This window comes from Etheostoma spectabile, chromosome 22 (genome assembly GCF_008692095.1).
Source record: "Etheostoma spectabile isolate EspeVRDwgs_2016 chromosome 22, UIUC_Espe_1.0, whole genome shotgun sequence".
NCBI classification, from domain to species: domain Eukaryota; kingdom Metazoa; phylum Chordata; class Actinopteri; order Perciformes; family Percidae; genus Etheostoma; species Etheostoma spectabile.
In genome coordinates, this window is record NC_045754.1 from 12,245,786 (window position 1) to 12,259,214 (window position 13,429).

Genomic DNA, 13,429 nt, shown 5'->3' on the forward strand with positions numbered 1-13,429 from the left:
GTAAAGTTGAACACTTAAAATAAGAAATTCACTCTTTATTATCTTCAATTATCAAACACTTCGAAATCTGAGCATTTTTTATCCTGTTAAGAACCAAAGAATTTGCAGTGTACAAACAACACACTGAGACATGAAATGTGTCCCAGTGCCAAAAAACACAGAAAGAAAAGCTGGGAGGGAAGGAGACATAACACACACACACATACACATACACACATACACATACACATACACATAGACAGACAGACACAAGACAAGGGACCAATCACATGCGCAGGTTGAGGTCAAAGAGCCGGTGATGCTGCACCAAGTGTCCAGGGTCCTTTCTGGCACTCCATGGATGCGTGCCATCGTATATAATATATTTTTATAACAATTTTTTCATCATACTTTGAGTAAATACATTAAATAATGTATTTTTTCTTCCACAACTCCAGTTAAAGCTTATGCAATCAGAGCTGAATGTTGAAGAGGTTGTCAACGATAGAAGTCTGAAGGTATGCTCACTGTTGTTAGTGATGTCCCATAATCACACACAAATGCTCTGTCATCATCCTATATCGTACTTATTCCTGATTTCCTGTGGTCAGATTTTCAGCGAAAGGTGCAGAATCCACTACATACCCCCGAAGGTGAAGTGAAGACGAAGGTCCGATGAGAGGAGCTGCTTCACTCGAGGTTTGAATCCAGACCGGAGCTGAAACTGACCTGCTGCTGAGTCTTGATGGCAGGCTGCAGACCATCCACACCACTCTGACCTCTTCTCCATTACACTTGTATTCCATTGTGATTATTGTATTGCATTACCACAGCTGTAAAACAGTCATCTGAGAGCTGTTTTAAGGAGAAACATTGTACAAAAAAAGTATTTCTTTTTTTTTTTTTAAAGGAAATGAAATGTTTTCAAGTGTGTTGTCTGTGATTTAAATCATTTGAGTCTTTTGATGAACTTTGTGTTTTCTACAGTTAATGCAGTGATACAGTTTTAACTTCTTAGTCTCACATTCTTGTAAAGATTTTAATATTTTAACAAATGTCTAGTGGATTGGCTTAAAATGTTGTACGGGCCTTCATGGTTCCCAGATAATGAATCCTATTGACACAATGTGAGCATGTTAGCTTTGAGCTCAAAGCACCTCTGTGCCTTAGTACAGCCTCACGGAGCTACTAGCTGGCTCTAGACTCGTAATGTTGTTAGTCTGCTTTGTTTTTGATTTTGGTTGGATTCTGTATGTTTCCCACTCATTGATCTCAGAAGAAAGTATGAACTATACTATTCTCATATAGAGCTCCCACCAGGTAATTGACAACAATAAATTGTTTCCTGGTTTGTTTAATCTAGACTCGCATTGCCAGACCTTCTTCCACAGTGTAATCTGAACTCACAACCTGAAAATCTAAGTCAGTGGCAAGGTGGGTGTGAACTATACAGATTTCCCATCCAAGATGACATCTATTTTAGAACTGACTTCACCAAAGAAAAACAAAATGCAACACAAGAAATATAGATTTTAATGATTTAATCGTTATCTCTTAGATGATTAAATGTGTTGCTTCCCAACCCCAAATATCTATATCCGTGTGTTAATACATACAAAATCAACGTTAGATATATTTTTTTTCAAAAGGGATGCAGATCATTTTAATATTAGACTGCAGCTTGTAGCCTAAGTATTAACTGTAACTTAAGACTCAGTATTACTTTTAACAAAATTACTGATTATATCATTTAGTGACTGGGCAAAAATACTGTACATTAGTTTGACATTTTCCTAAATTCAGCCTGACATAAGGTATCATTAGAAACTTAGGATCGCCACTGGAAGTTGAAATAAAGTTCTGTGGGTTCATAATGTTACACTACACAGCATGAGTTTAGTCCACAAGGCAGTAGGGTGTACATCCATGTCATTACACAAATCTATGTAAAATACTATGGCACCGTGGATCTTGTGATTTTCCACACATAACCATCAATAACCTTGAACAATGTCAACAGTGGCCATTTGTTTTTAGAATAAAATAGAACAGTAATCAAAAGACAAAATACTTACGATAGGTTGTGTAGTGTTTCAGGGTGGACAGTTGGCAACAAATTATGCTCCCCTTTTGTTAAATACAAATTTTAAAACACATTTGACCACACTAGAAAACCTAAAACTCAGGAGCTCTAAATTGGCAAAAACTACAAGATTATTTAGACATTTCAAATTGATTTCAACTAGGCTACTTTAGACCATAGACTATATATTGTTAGTTTAATCAATAATATTAATAATAATATAATTAATTATATACTGTCTGTGCTTCAGACCCACACAAGAATTTTATTTCATTTTTGTTTAATTTACATTTATTTGATGTTAAATTCCTGTTCTTCTTGATATAGCAGTGATTACTGTGTACATTGTGATACAGATTTTTACTGTACTGCTCCTGTTTAACTTAAAGCAGTAAAAAAATTGAATAAAAAAACCTTTGTCACCTTACTTCCTGCTTTGCTCACGTCAATAATTACGGGAAGCCACTAGAGGGTGCCGTCACTTTCCACGGAAATATGAGTCGTAGTAGCTAATAGGCTCGTTCGAGATGAGCCAGGTCTGCGCAGAATCGATCACCATCGGCGCCCGGTGCATGCCGGTTAGATTTGTGTCCGACTTGATCCCGACTGCTCTTACGTCCCTTCACACGTGGGCGACGGAAATCTCACGAGAGCAAGGTGGCCGCAGTTCTGAGACGCAGGCGCGCAGTTGCTTTTCACCGACTGCAAGAGCAGGCGGACCCAGAGCATGCTGGGAAACGCCGGCCTCTCAGCTGATTTAACAGCTGATTGGTTTACAACAGGATGACGTTTTACATAAACTTTTTATTGTTTTGAATCGAGGGTTTTAATTGCTATTTGTCTGATTTAAAGACTATTCTGTCCAGACACATGTTTGTGACTGATAGGACGTTTAAAGTCAGACAACTAATCTGATCAGATCACGGATCATCTACAGTTTGTTGTTAATAAATCAGCAACAGATCGCATGTAGAGCACTTTGCCACGACTCTGTCATAACTATAACAACTGAGACTGTGTACCAGCTGATGTGTGGGTCTGATTATATTTTATTAAATCGGAATCGCACCACAGTGTTTTCATCACTCCTGTCCAGCCTGAAGGAGCTGGAATCGGCTGAAACTGTCCGACTTTACCGCAGCTTTCTGTCACCGCCCCCTGCTAACCGCCTGCTCTCGTCCACTTTACAGGCGAGGCGCAGTTCATCTCGAACGAGCCTACTGCTTGAACAAACGACTTATGGGAGTGATCAGTCTCGCGGAATGTGAGTATGTTATCTTCCTCAACTTGAAATTTGAGCTGTGCTGGCTTTTTTTCTTTCTTTTTTTTTTTCCTTTTTTAGAAAATGTTCCCACACAATGAATAGACTTGTTTGTGTCTTCATTCTTAGAAAAATTCTTTGCCTAACCCTTATTCTGCATACTGCCTGCCAGTTGAAACCACCCTGGCCTGCAGCTACTTCACAAATTCCCACAGAAAGAATAAATCACACATGCAGTTGTTATCCTGGCTCAATATATATCATAAATTAAGTAAAGTCATTGTTGTCAATTCTGTGATATGTGCCATGCAGAGCAATTGAAAATACGTTTCTCTCCGACCCACGGTGCAATAAGGACAGGTTCAACAAGTATAATATAAAAGATAAGAAATTTATACAAATAAAGATTAAAAAAAGATAAGTAATATGTACAAATAAGATAAAGATTAGTTATTTATACAATAAAGTAATACATTCTAAGAATAGAAGATATTTGAAATGTGCAACATAAAGGAAGAGTTCCTTGGTGTCCTCTTTTATATAAAGTGGCCATGCAGATCCTTGTGTGTGTGTGTGTGTGTGTGTGTGTGTGTGTGTGTGTGTGTGTGTGTGTGTGGAGGGGGGTATAATCAGTCCGTGTTTGTCTGTTTTGTGAGTCATTAATGCTTCAATCAGACAAGCAGTGCAGTCCTACAAACTCCCAGTTATTGAATTAGGGATTGTCAATCCTGTGGCAGAAGTGCTTTTTTGGGAGCTGAGGAAATCCACAAAGTACAACAGAGGTGGTGTTACTGGGACAATCTGCTAGTTGTGTGTGTGTGTGTGTGTGTGTGTGTGTGTGTGTGTGCGGAGCAGCATCACAAAAGACAAGCAAAAGCTGCATAAGAACCACAAGAAATACAGATTTTTGAAAGACTTTCTTTATTATTTCTTTAAGAAGTACTACTTTCAACTTGCTGCTTCCCAACACAATATCTTTATCTTTATTTGTCTATACATTCGAAATCAAGGAAAAATCGCAAAAAAGTTGCATTTTAAAATGAGACTGCAGCCTGTAATTATTTCACGGTTGAAACAGATTGTGTGATCAGACTAGGATGTCGTTTTTGGTTCTGTTTTCCTGTTGACCGAGCAGCTCAATCTCATCTTTGCCATTGCGAAATGCCTTTGTGACCAACAGGTGGATGTAGTTTACTCCTCCAGTGTGAACCTGTAGGAAAAAGAGAGACAACGTGGACATCTGAAAAACATCCATCTTGATCTTGTGTTGCTGAACAGTGTCTTCTACCATCAATGATCTGTTTGATTGTATAAAACAGCCGATGAAAGTGGGATTGGTACAAACCTGAGACTTCACTGAATCACCTCAAGTGACTAAAACGGTTCATCACAATGTAAAGTCGTGTTTTTTCCACAAATTTAAGCACAGTTTTAAAACATCATTTACCAGTTATTATTATACAATCATGAAAATGCATTCTACTTATTTGTTATTGTGTCTGAAATTTTGCTGAATGCAAAAATGAATGTGACTTTGAAAATACTGATCAGATTTGTTCACGTTGATAACATCCGAGCATGCCAAAATCATATGTGTGGCTGAAAATACCCCCGGACCCCTGAGGGTTAAGGTCAACTGGTGTTTACTGTCCTGCCAAAGATTTGACATGACATTAGATTCTACTGGATGTGACAGACATCTGATGCTTTCAAACTTCCTTTTCACCAACCACAATGTTTACCTTGATACGGAGTTTAGGTGGATTTGTAGACTGAGACGTGTAATTAACTGCTGTGAATTTCACATATTTCTTCTTCGTCTTGACTTCCACTTGGCCCTTCACCTGTGTGAATGAAATACAATGTAAATGCTCTCAAGTGAGTTGTGTGTGTGGAGGTTTTAAAGAATGTAGAAAGCTCACCTGATCACATATCTTCTGAATGTCCTTAGTGGCATCCACTGGCTTACTCTGTCCTCCAAGTTTGACAGGGTGTTCAGGCGCTTCAGGAAGTTTGGTTGCCATTGTCACAAGATCCGTTGAAGTTAACAGAGAAGTCAACAGTCTGCTTTTATGTGTCCTGAGTGTTTAATTTTCAGCTGGTTATTAAACGTATTTATACTGTGACTGCCTCTGGATGCAGACTGGAAGGTGGATCTACTGCGTGACATTTTGGGTGGAGCTACAGCACAGGTTTGGTTAGTGTTCATTTTTCATGAATTATTCCATAATTCATGCTTTCTTTGTGCCACTTCCCAAAAAAACAGTATGTCCAACCCTTTTGGAGTGGACACGAAAAATAATACAAATGTATTTAAAGGTTATTAAAATAGCCTGTTTGGTTTGGACTTTACAATAAGAGAAACTATTGAACAGTTAAAACTCAACAAGTCAGAGTTTAATGGTGACAAATATATAACCCCATATAACCCCATATTAGGGCTGTGCAATTAATCAAAATGTAATAGTGATTATGATTTCTGCCCCCAATGATTACAAAAACAGAATAATCGAGAAAAACAATTATTTCTCTCATTACGTTTCGCAAGTAAACTCTTATTTTATCTTGTGTTCTGAATGGAAAAATAAAGTTTAAATATTAAGGAAAATTGCACAGTTGAATGTGTTTTTTTTACTGTTGATTCATTAAACTTTTTCCCACTGTTTTGGTTAAATAATTGCAACTGATTTCCAGAACTCAACAAGTAATTGTGTTAAATTATTATGATTTCAAAATTGACCGAAATGTTTGTGAGGATATTCTTTTTTCCATAATCGAGCAGCCCTACCCCGTATAAAGATTCCGTGCCTATGTTACGGTGTTTGACTCGTATTTCTTGTTAGTAAGTATGTTTGACATGATTTGCATAAAGGGATGGTGTAATCTTCAAGAATTCAAGCTCAAGAAACTGGGGCAATGTCAACTGCTGCCGTTAAGTCCAGACTTGTTTGTGTGTTTTATTGCTTCCAAATGTTTTCATCCAACACCTTATTCGTCACACTCTGCCAGCTGAAACACATTCAGCTATTTCACAAAGCAAACTCCAAAAGAAAAACAACAACAATGACAATTGATAACTTACTGTTCTCTACATGAAGTTCACTTTTTTTCAAAACTGTTCAGACATCTCCCTTTACCAACATTCAGCTCAGCACAGCAGTTAATCTAACATCTGAAATGTATAAGCTACTGGAGAAACCAGAACACTGATACAGATCTCAGAATCAACTGGTACCAGAACACAGCTCTTAGGGGAACGTTCTGTGAACGTTCAATGTAACCAAAAACTAACGTTCCCAAAATGTTACGGAAACTTTCGGCTCAACCAAAACGCTTCCAAAACACAACCAAACCCTTCAGGGAACATTCCCGCAACCAAAAACGAACATTCCCAGAACGTTCCGGGAACCAAAGATTGTAAACTGGGGTAGACTTTGTGAATAAACTCCATTTATATTTTGTAACTGGCCTCTTGTACTGGTTTGTTCTGAACACTTACCTGTTTTCAATCACTACATGATATGTACATATATATACACATACATTTATTTATATGTGTGTAAACATACAGGAAATCAAAACTTGGGATTATTGTGATGCCAAATATACCAGCAGTTCACTGCAAAAGCAGGCTTTTGTTACTTTCTAAGTAACACATTGGTTTTATAAATGTACAAAAATGTTCTCCTATCCAAGTGTGATGGCCATTTGTTACCTCTTACCATAAACACAGCTATAAAGTTGCATCTCATAAAAAAAATCCACCTAACGTATGAGCCAGGACAAAAACTTAGCAGTCCTTAAAAAGAGACAGCACTCATACTCCATCTAGTCCTCAGAACTAGTCCTATATGTCCACACAAATCCGGGCCCGGGGCTCAGCCCAGTTAAATTGCTGAGGCCTATAGGGGAAACATTTTAAAACATCAAATAAATTTGAAAACAGTGTCATCTAGTGACAATTTATAGTATAGCAGTAATAAAACACATGACGAAATGAAAATCAGAGATTTAGAAAAGAACGATTAAAAGAACTAGAAAAAACTAAGGAACAAAAGATAAATCAAAGCCCACACCAAACTTCAGATGACCAGTATAATTTCTGTTTTAACGTGAGGGGGCCAAATGTTATTCAAACCTTTTGAAGCATATAAGAAGAAAACATATATTGCTTGTATTAACCCATGCACACTGTATGCAGTGTTCACCTGCAATAAATAAAACCACATAATTATTTTTTAAAAAGCCTATCTGTTGAATTTACCACAAATACTTTCCAAACAAGGCTGTAATACGTGAGCCATCTGCTGGAAGGCTCACTGAAAGACACTCCTCGTCAGGCTCAGGTTACCCAGATTATAAAACAAAACTTTTCCCCTCAATTGTGTCATATTCATTTTATTATAATTTACAGAAACTGTGTCCCAGTTACTCAGGATCCACCAAACTGACTGTTGACATATTTCATTGGGTCTAATTCCTCAGAAGAAAGGATGAAAATGGTTTGCAGCCAAGCCAAGCAATTGATTTTACTTTTTAAATCCAGTTTCTATTTTCCTTCTCCAGGGCACTTGTCAAGCAAGTGAGTGTAAGTAAGAAGATGTAGCCTCATTTGTTTAATCAGAACTCAAAACATGAGGAATTTTTTTTGTTTTCATCCCAATGAAGTTAAGAATATCTGTGTTGAGCTTTGTGCAAACTGAAGGGATTTAATTACCTTTTGTAATTTATTTGTAACCATTCCATCCAGATCCGGATCCACATCCGCCTACTCAGCTTTTTACTGCTGCATCAGCACCTGAGGCAGACAAACCTCTTCCCTGATATTTGGAGAGACTCTGGACTATATTATTACATAATAGAAAATAGCAATACACTAACATAAACTGACTTTTGAGTAGTATTAAAAGATGATTTCATTAATTAATAATAAGATTGGGTTCATTGCAATGTGAGATGAAAATACAGCATGCAACATGCTTCAGTTGGCTTTCTTTCTTTCTTTGCTTAGAGTAATCCACAGTTCACAAAATTAAACTAAAGTCATTCCAGAACATACCTGCATGGTTTAACTGCAGACAGCTACAGAGTAAATGGTTAGTATAGAGCTTAAAGCACCACAGTGCTTCAGTGCGGCCTCACGGAGCTGCTCGCAGGCTGTAGACTCTTAACATAGTTAGAATTCTTTGTTTTAGCTTCATTCAGGAAAATTGGCAGACAGGACTTAATGTCAGTGTATTTCCTCGTCTGGTTAGATTCTGGACGCTCCCCACTCAGTAATCTCAGAAGAAAGTATAACAATCTATTTTCCTCCTCGAGGGCACCGGTCAACTAACTGACTAAGAAAGTGTTTCCAGGCAATCAGAAGGTTAAAAAATGGCTAATAAGGTTTATAGTAACTTAAGCAATGGATTTACCTTTTTGAATTCATTTGTAACCTTTTTTTGCAGCTAAGGCGACTTCTATTTTAGTAATCAGACTTAACAAAAGACAAAATGCATATAAGAACCACAAGAGATATAGAGATTGTTTTAATGCTTCAATCATTGTTTTTTCTTCAGCATGTATTGCATTCCACCAAACATCTTTACATTCAAAATCAGTGTCAAATCATTTCAGAATAAAGAAGCGCGGAGAAAAGCATTTTAATACGAGACTGCAGCCTGTAAGTATTTCACTGTTGAAACAGGTTGTTTAATCAGTTTGAAAAAGGTACGAGAGGGTCTTCTTTGGTTTTGTGCTAATCTACACCTTGTGGAAAATCTTTGCTGCTTGGCACGCCTCTGACAAGAAGAATTATTTGGGAGACCATCAGATGAATGTAGTCCAACATGAACCTCCAGAAAAAAAGAGGAAAACTGTAATCTGTTGTTGTTGAACACTGAGGATCATCTGCTATCAGGGAGGGGTTTAACTCTTTACTGTCCTGCCATGAATTTGACATAACATTTGATTCAATTGAATGTCACAAATAACTCAACCTGTATATTAAATACACATCTATTTACAATATTATTTACTTGATGAGAATTTGTTCTCTATTCACAACCTCACACCTGTATTCAATTGCTCTGTATTCCACATAGTTTATTCCTGTCTTTTCCTCCACTTGGTGCTTCACCTGTATGATGAAAATATGATGTAAGTCTAGACTGAAATCCAAACCAGAGAGTTGTGTGTAGAGGTTGTGAAAAATAAAGTTAGATTGAGACTCACCTGATCAAAAATCTTCTGAGTTTCCTCTGTTGCATCCTGCGCCTCAGTCTCTACAGAAGGTTTTAAACAAATCATTTATTTTCTCCACAAAGTTACCGCTCCATAATCCAGTGTTACAAGTTTAAATTAAACTAAACATGATGTTGCATGTAATATCCACCCCAAGTACAGCCAGGGACAAAACTGTTTTTTTTTGTTTGATTTTTATATCGGCAATCTCGGACAAGTACTCAGAGGTATAAATAAACTATGCAAAAAAAGAAAATTCCTCTTTCAGGACACTATTTTAAAGACTTTTGTAGAAATCCAAATAACTTTAAGGATTTTTGATAAAGGGTTTAAACAATGTTTTCCATGCTTGTTCAATGAACTTATGTTACAATAAACATGTGACTGCTGACTGGTCGATAAGACAATAACAGCTTGCAGGCAGTAGGTGATTAGGTCAGTTGTAAAAGATTAGGAAAATACCTTTTCACTGACTGTGAAAAACCACATCCACCACACGGGTGCAGTCCGTTAGGAGGAGATGCACTGCAGTACTTAGGTCCGCTCGCCACACCAGATACCGAGTGTTACTTTTGATTTTGACTTATCGTTCATGCAAATAGTTACATGTTAAATTTGCGTAAAATTTAAAAGCAGTTGAAAGTGAAGTTTCTTTTTTGAGTTTACATGCAAATAAACGAAGGAAAGAAAACTGCCCCTCCTAACTTGAAAGTCATCACAGTCAGTATTACAAGTAATCTTGTGGATGTTGTCTTTCCATCTGTGAATACCTTAAATATCCTACTTCTGTATCATGTTTAAGCAATCGTCCCACCCAAGCCACAGTTAGAAATGTTAACTGTTGACTGTACCAAAAACCCCAGTTGTTACTTCAAATCAGTGCAGCTGTGCTCAGCTGGATTAGGTTGCGTGTCAGCCTATTTGTTACTCCCTGCACTTCGCATGTCAGTCACATTCCTGTTCATCTTGTGATTACTGTTCCTCTTTCTTAATCACATTGGACTTTGCCTTAATTTTGAATGTGCAGTGATTACAGTGGTCTGCTTGGATTATGTTCCTTGTGGAAAGTGAATTTGTGCAACGTCCAGTTTGAAAAGAGAAAAAGGTGGAATAAGTAAAAATCTGATTATTCTTACTGAAAGCTTGTGTGGCAGTAAAACCCCTTAACATGTAAATCATGTCACAAAGTTGTCATGCCACACGTTGCTTTAAATCTTAGGATAGAGGAAGTGTCTCTTGGAACCTACAAGAAAAGTCATGAGTCAAAGGTCTGGATTTTAAGTTTCCCACAGACTATGGCGTGGCTGTTTGTTTTTCTTGCAATACGGTCAGTTCTTGAATTAGTCAACACTAAAACTATTGAACGTCTGGTCTGGCATCTTCCCCCTCAGCCATTTGAATACAGTCCTGTTCCTGCTTCTGTTGTATGAACGTTTCAGTGATTTTTAGGGAGTGTTGAGGAATTTCAGAGCAAATACAGAATGTACAAAGTGAAACTCGGATGATCCTGGCAGTTAACACCAGTGAAAATGCAACACTACTTTAACCTAGAAATCAAAAGCATTGGGACTTAAATGTATTACCTAGTGACAAATACAGAGTTGGTCAGTTAATATAAGTTAGTAACTTACTCTCAACATGTTGGGTGTCAGAATAGAGAAAATTGTATTCATTTAAATATGATCTGACAGACCTTTAACTGTATAAAGGAGTATAAGATTTGATGAGCAAATGTGGTTACATGCTGATGCAAGATGCGACATAAAACTTAAAATGTCAAGCAAATTCATTCTAATAACATAAATAAGTCACTTACGGTAAGATAGGTGCAGAATCTTTATGTGCGCTTATAGGACATTGTGAGCAAAAAGTCAATTCAGCCTCATGTTTTTACTTCTATCAATATTCATCACCTTTAAACTCTGACTTGTTGATCTTTAGTCAGATTATTAGGATTCAGTTTATTTAATTCAAATCATTAGCATTGAGGAATATTTTCTTTTTTGTGGTAACGTTCACCGGAAAATGGAGAAACAAAGTCACAGGCGGTTTAGTCGGCCTGTTCAACAGTTAGGTTTATGTGAGAGCACCCGAGTGCAGAATATAAATGTGATTCTATGTTTCAACCTTTGGGTTGAGAGTACACGGGTGCTGGATACCAAGTGATTAGACTTGAAATGTGGTTACTTAAAGAGGTTGAAAGACACCTTAAAACAAATTGATTGTTCAGTAATTTAATTGTTAAATGCATCAATAATTGCCATAGATTCATATATACAGTAAAAGTATTGTATACTTTGAAAGAAGTTGATTCACCTCCAGTGCAGTGGGTGCGATTCATAAATGGGTGCTTAGTTTACACGGTATAGTTGAAACAATATGGTGGTATTTGTAGACTGCATGACTCATCCAAATGTTTTTCAGGCTGGGTGAGCTTCACGGCTCAGACACACAGAGTGCATAAAACACTTTAGATATGTGTTCATTATTCACCTGCTTTGTATGAAGCCTGAACCTTTAACACAGTTTATAATGCAACTAATTCAATTTAGTGTTGAATGATGCAACGTTTGGTGTAAATTATCAAATTCATTAAAGAATACACATTTATTTTAAGCGTTATGTTGATATGTATTGGAAATGAAAACAATGTCTCTTCTCATGTTCAATGTTCATTATTGTGATTATTTCTGTACTTTTGTTATTGTGGTTTAAAGTTCCAGCACTTCATCTTCACTTCTAAGCCTTCTTTTGTTACAGGGCATGTCATGTCTCATGGCTCGAAACTCTGAAAAATGCTTTACATTTAACTTTTTGGAAATCAATATTTATCCTGAAATGTATTCATAAAGGGACTTTTAGGTTCAGTAATTTAATGTCACACTGTATGACTGCACACCTTTACGATCAGCTTGTCCCCAACTTTACTAAAGTTGCATAATGTATAGGTGAAATATAAGTTAGTAAAATGTACCACATTAAACAGAAACATGATGGGAGTAATATACCTAAAATTATAAACCTGAATAGTGTTCAGATTGAGGAATACTTTAGAAAACAGTGTTCATTAACAATATTACTGTCCATTTAGGGACTGGGGAAAAAGGCTCACGTCTTGGGTATTCATTTCCCCCAAATTCAGCCTGCCATATTTGCATCACAAGTTCTGTGGATACAGTTATTGCATAAAACAGTATGTTTAACTTCAGGAAATTAGCTGTAGCCCAATGTTATTACACAAAATCTATGTAAACCGTCAGACTGGATTTTTTGGCTTTCCCCATGTCCAATATAAAGAAGGCTGCAGCGAGACAATACACCCTGGACTGCAGCTGTTTCCCCAAAGAAAAGCACACGTCATACCACAACCAATCCGATTAATTTATTCAGCTTGTAAAAGTTCCATTTTTACACATTTCAGCATGATCTACAGTATGACAAATTCTGGTCAAACATGTTGGGAAAGGGAACTGCATATAGCATTGTTTTATAGGATTAAAAAAAATAATTTGATCAGAACTGTTTATAATGAGAGGACAGCCTGTAGGCACTGATGCTTTGTTTGGTTTAGGATCTCATTAAAAGTACTCAATAGGGTCTTGGTGGGTCTTTGAGTGCTGCATATCACTCAGCTCTATGTCTCCTCCGTAACATGGGAGTTTTTCGTAAACGCGGAGGTGAACATGTTGGTCTCCTCCCACATGGACCTGCAAGGAAGGAAGGAAGGAAAAGTAAAGTTACAGAAGATCTTGACTATTTCAAAAAGTAGCAGAAACAAAGCACAACACTGGTTTCCTCTGTCTAATCATACATCCAGCAGGCAGAGCAACATTAGCATTTCTTTTAAGTCATGTTCATGTCCCTCTGAAGAATTTAAAAAA

At 37.0% G+C, this 13,429-nt stretch overlaps 4 protein-coding genes across 6 annotated transcripts in view; 1 reads left to right on the forward strand and 3 right to left on the reverse strand.

Moving 5' to 3' along the window:
* mix23 (mitochondrial matrix import factor 23) overlaps nucleotides 1-985 on the forward strand; it is a 3,215-nt gene extending 2,230 nt beyond the window's left edge. For both annotated transcript variants that reach the window (XM_032504285.1, XM_032504284.1), the window contains exons 4-5: nucleotides 438-497; nucleotides 591-985. In XM_032504285.1, coding sequence (XP_032360176.1) covers nucleotides 438-497; nucleotides 591-641 — 111 coding nt within the window. In that variant the 3' untranslated portion in view covers nucleotides 642-985. The remainder of the gene's footprint in view (nucleotides 1-437; nucleotides 498-590) is intronic.
* A 3,406-nt stretch (nucleotides 986-4,391) lies between these two features.
* Nucleotides 4,392-5,505, reverse strand: LOC116672282 (leukocyte cysteine proteinase inhibitor 1). The gene is made up of 3 exons (XM_032503995.1): nucleotides 5,246-5,505; nucleotides 5,066-5,167; nucleotides 4,392-4,533 (listed from the first exon to the last, which is right to left on the reverse strand). The coding sequence occupies exons 1-3, from the start codon at nucleotides 5,345-5,347 to the stop codon at nucleotides 4,411-4,413; spliced, it is 327 nt and encodes a 108-aa protein (XP_032359886.1). The 5' UTR covers nucleotides 5,348-5,505; the 3' UTR covers nucleotides 4,392-4,410.
* Nucleotides 5,506-8,918: 3,413 nt separating this feature from the next.
* Nucleotides 8,919-9,802, reverse strand: LOC116672284 (cystatin-A-like). The gene is given in 3 exon segments (XM_032503998.1): nucleotides 8,919-9,160; nucleotides 9,344-9,444; nucleotides 9,540-9,802. Coding segments are annotated over 3 exon segments (315 nt in total). The 5' UTR covers nucleotides 9,615-9,802; the 3' UTR covers nucleotides 8,919-9,021.
* Nucleotides 9,803-12,907: 3,105 nt separating this feature from the next.
* LOC116672283 (cystatin-B) overlaps nucleotides 12,908-13,429 on the reverse strand; it is a 2,845-nt gene continuing 2,323 nt past the window's right edge. For both annotated transcript variants that reach the window (XM_032503997.1, XM_032503996.1), the window contains exon 3: nucleotides 12,908-13,255. In XM_032503997.1, coding sequence (XP_032359888.1) covers nucleotides 13,127-13,255 — 129 coding nt within the window. In that variant the 3' untranslated portion in view covers nucleotides 12,908-13,126. The remainder of the gene's footprint in view (nucleotides 13,256-13,429) is intronic.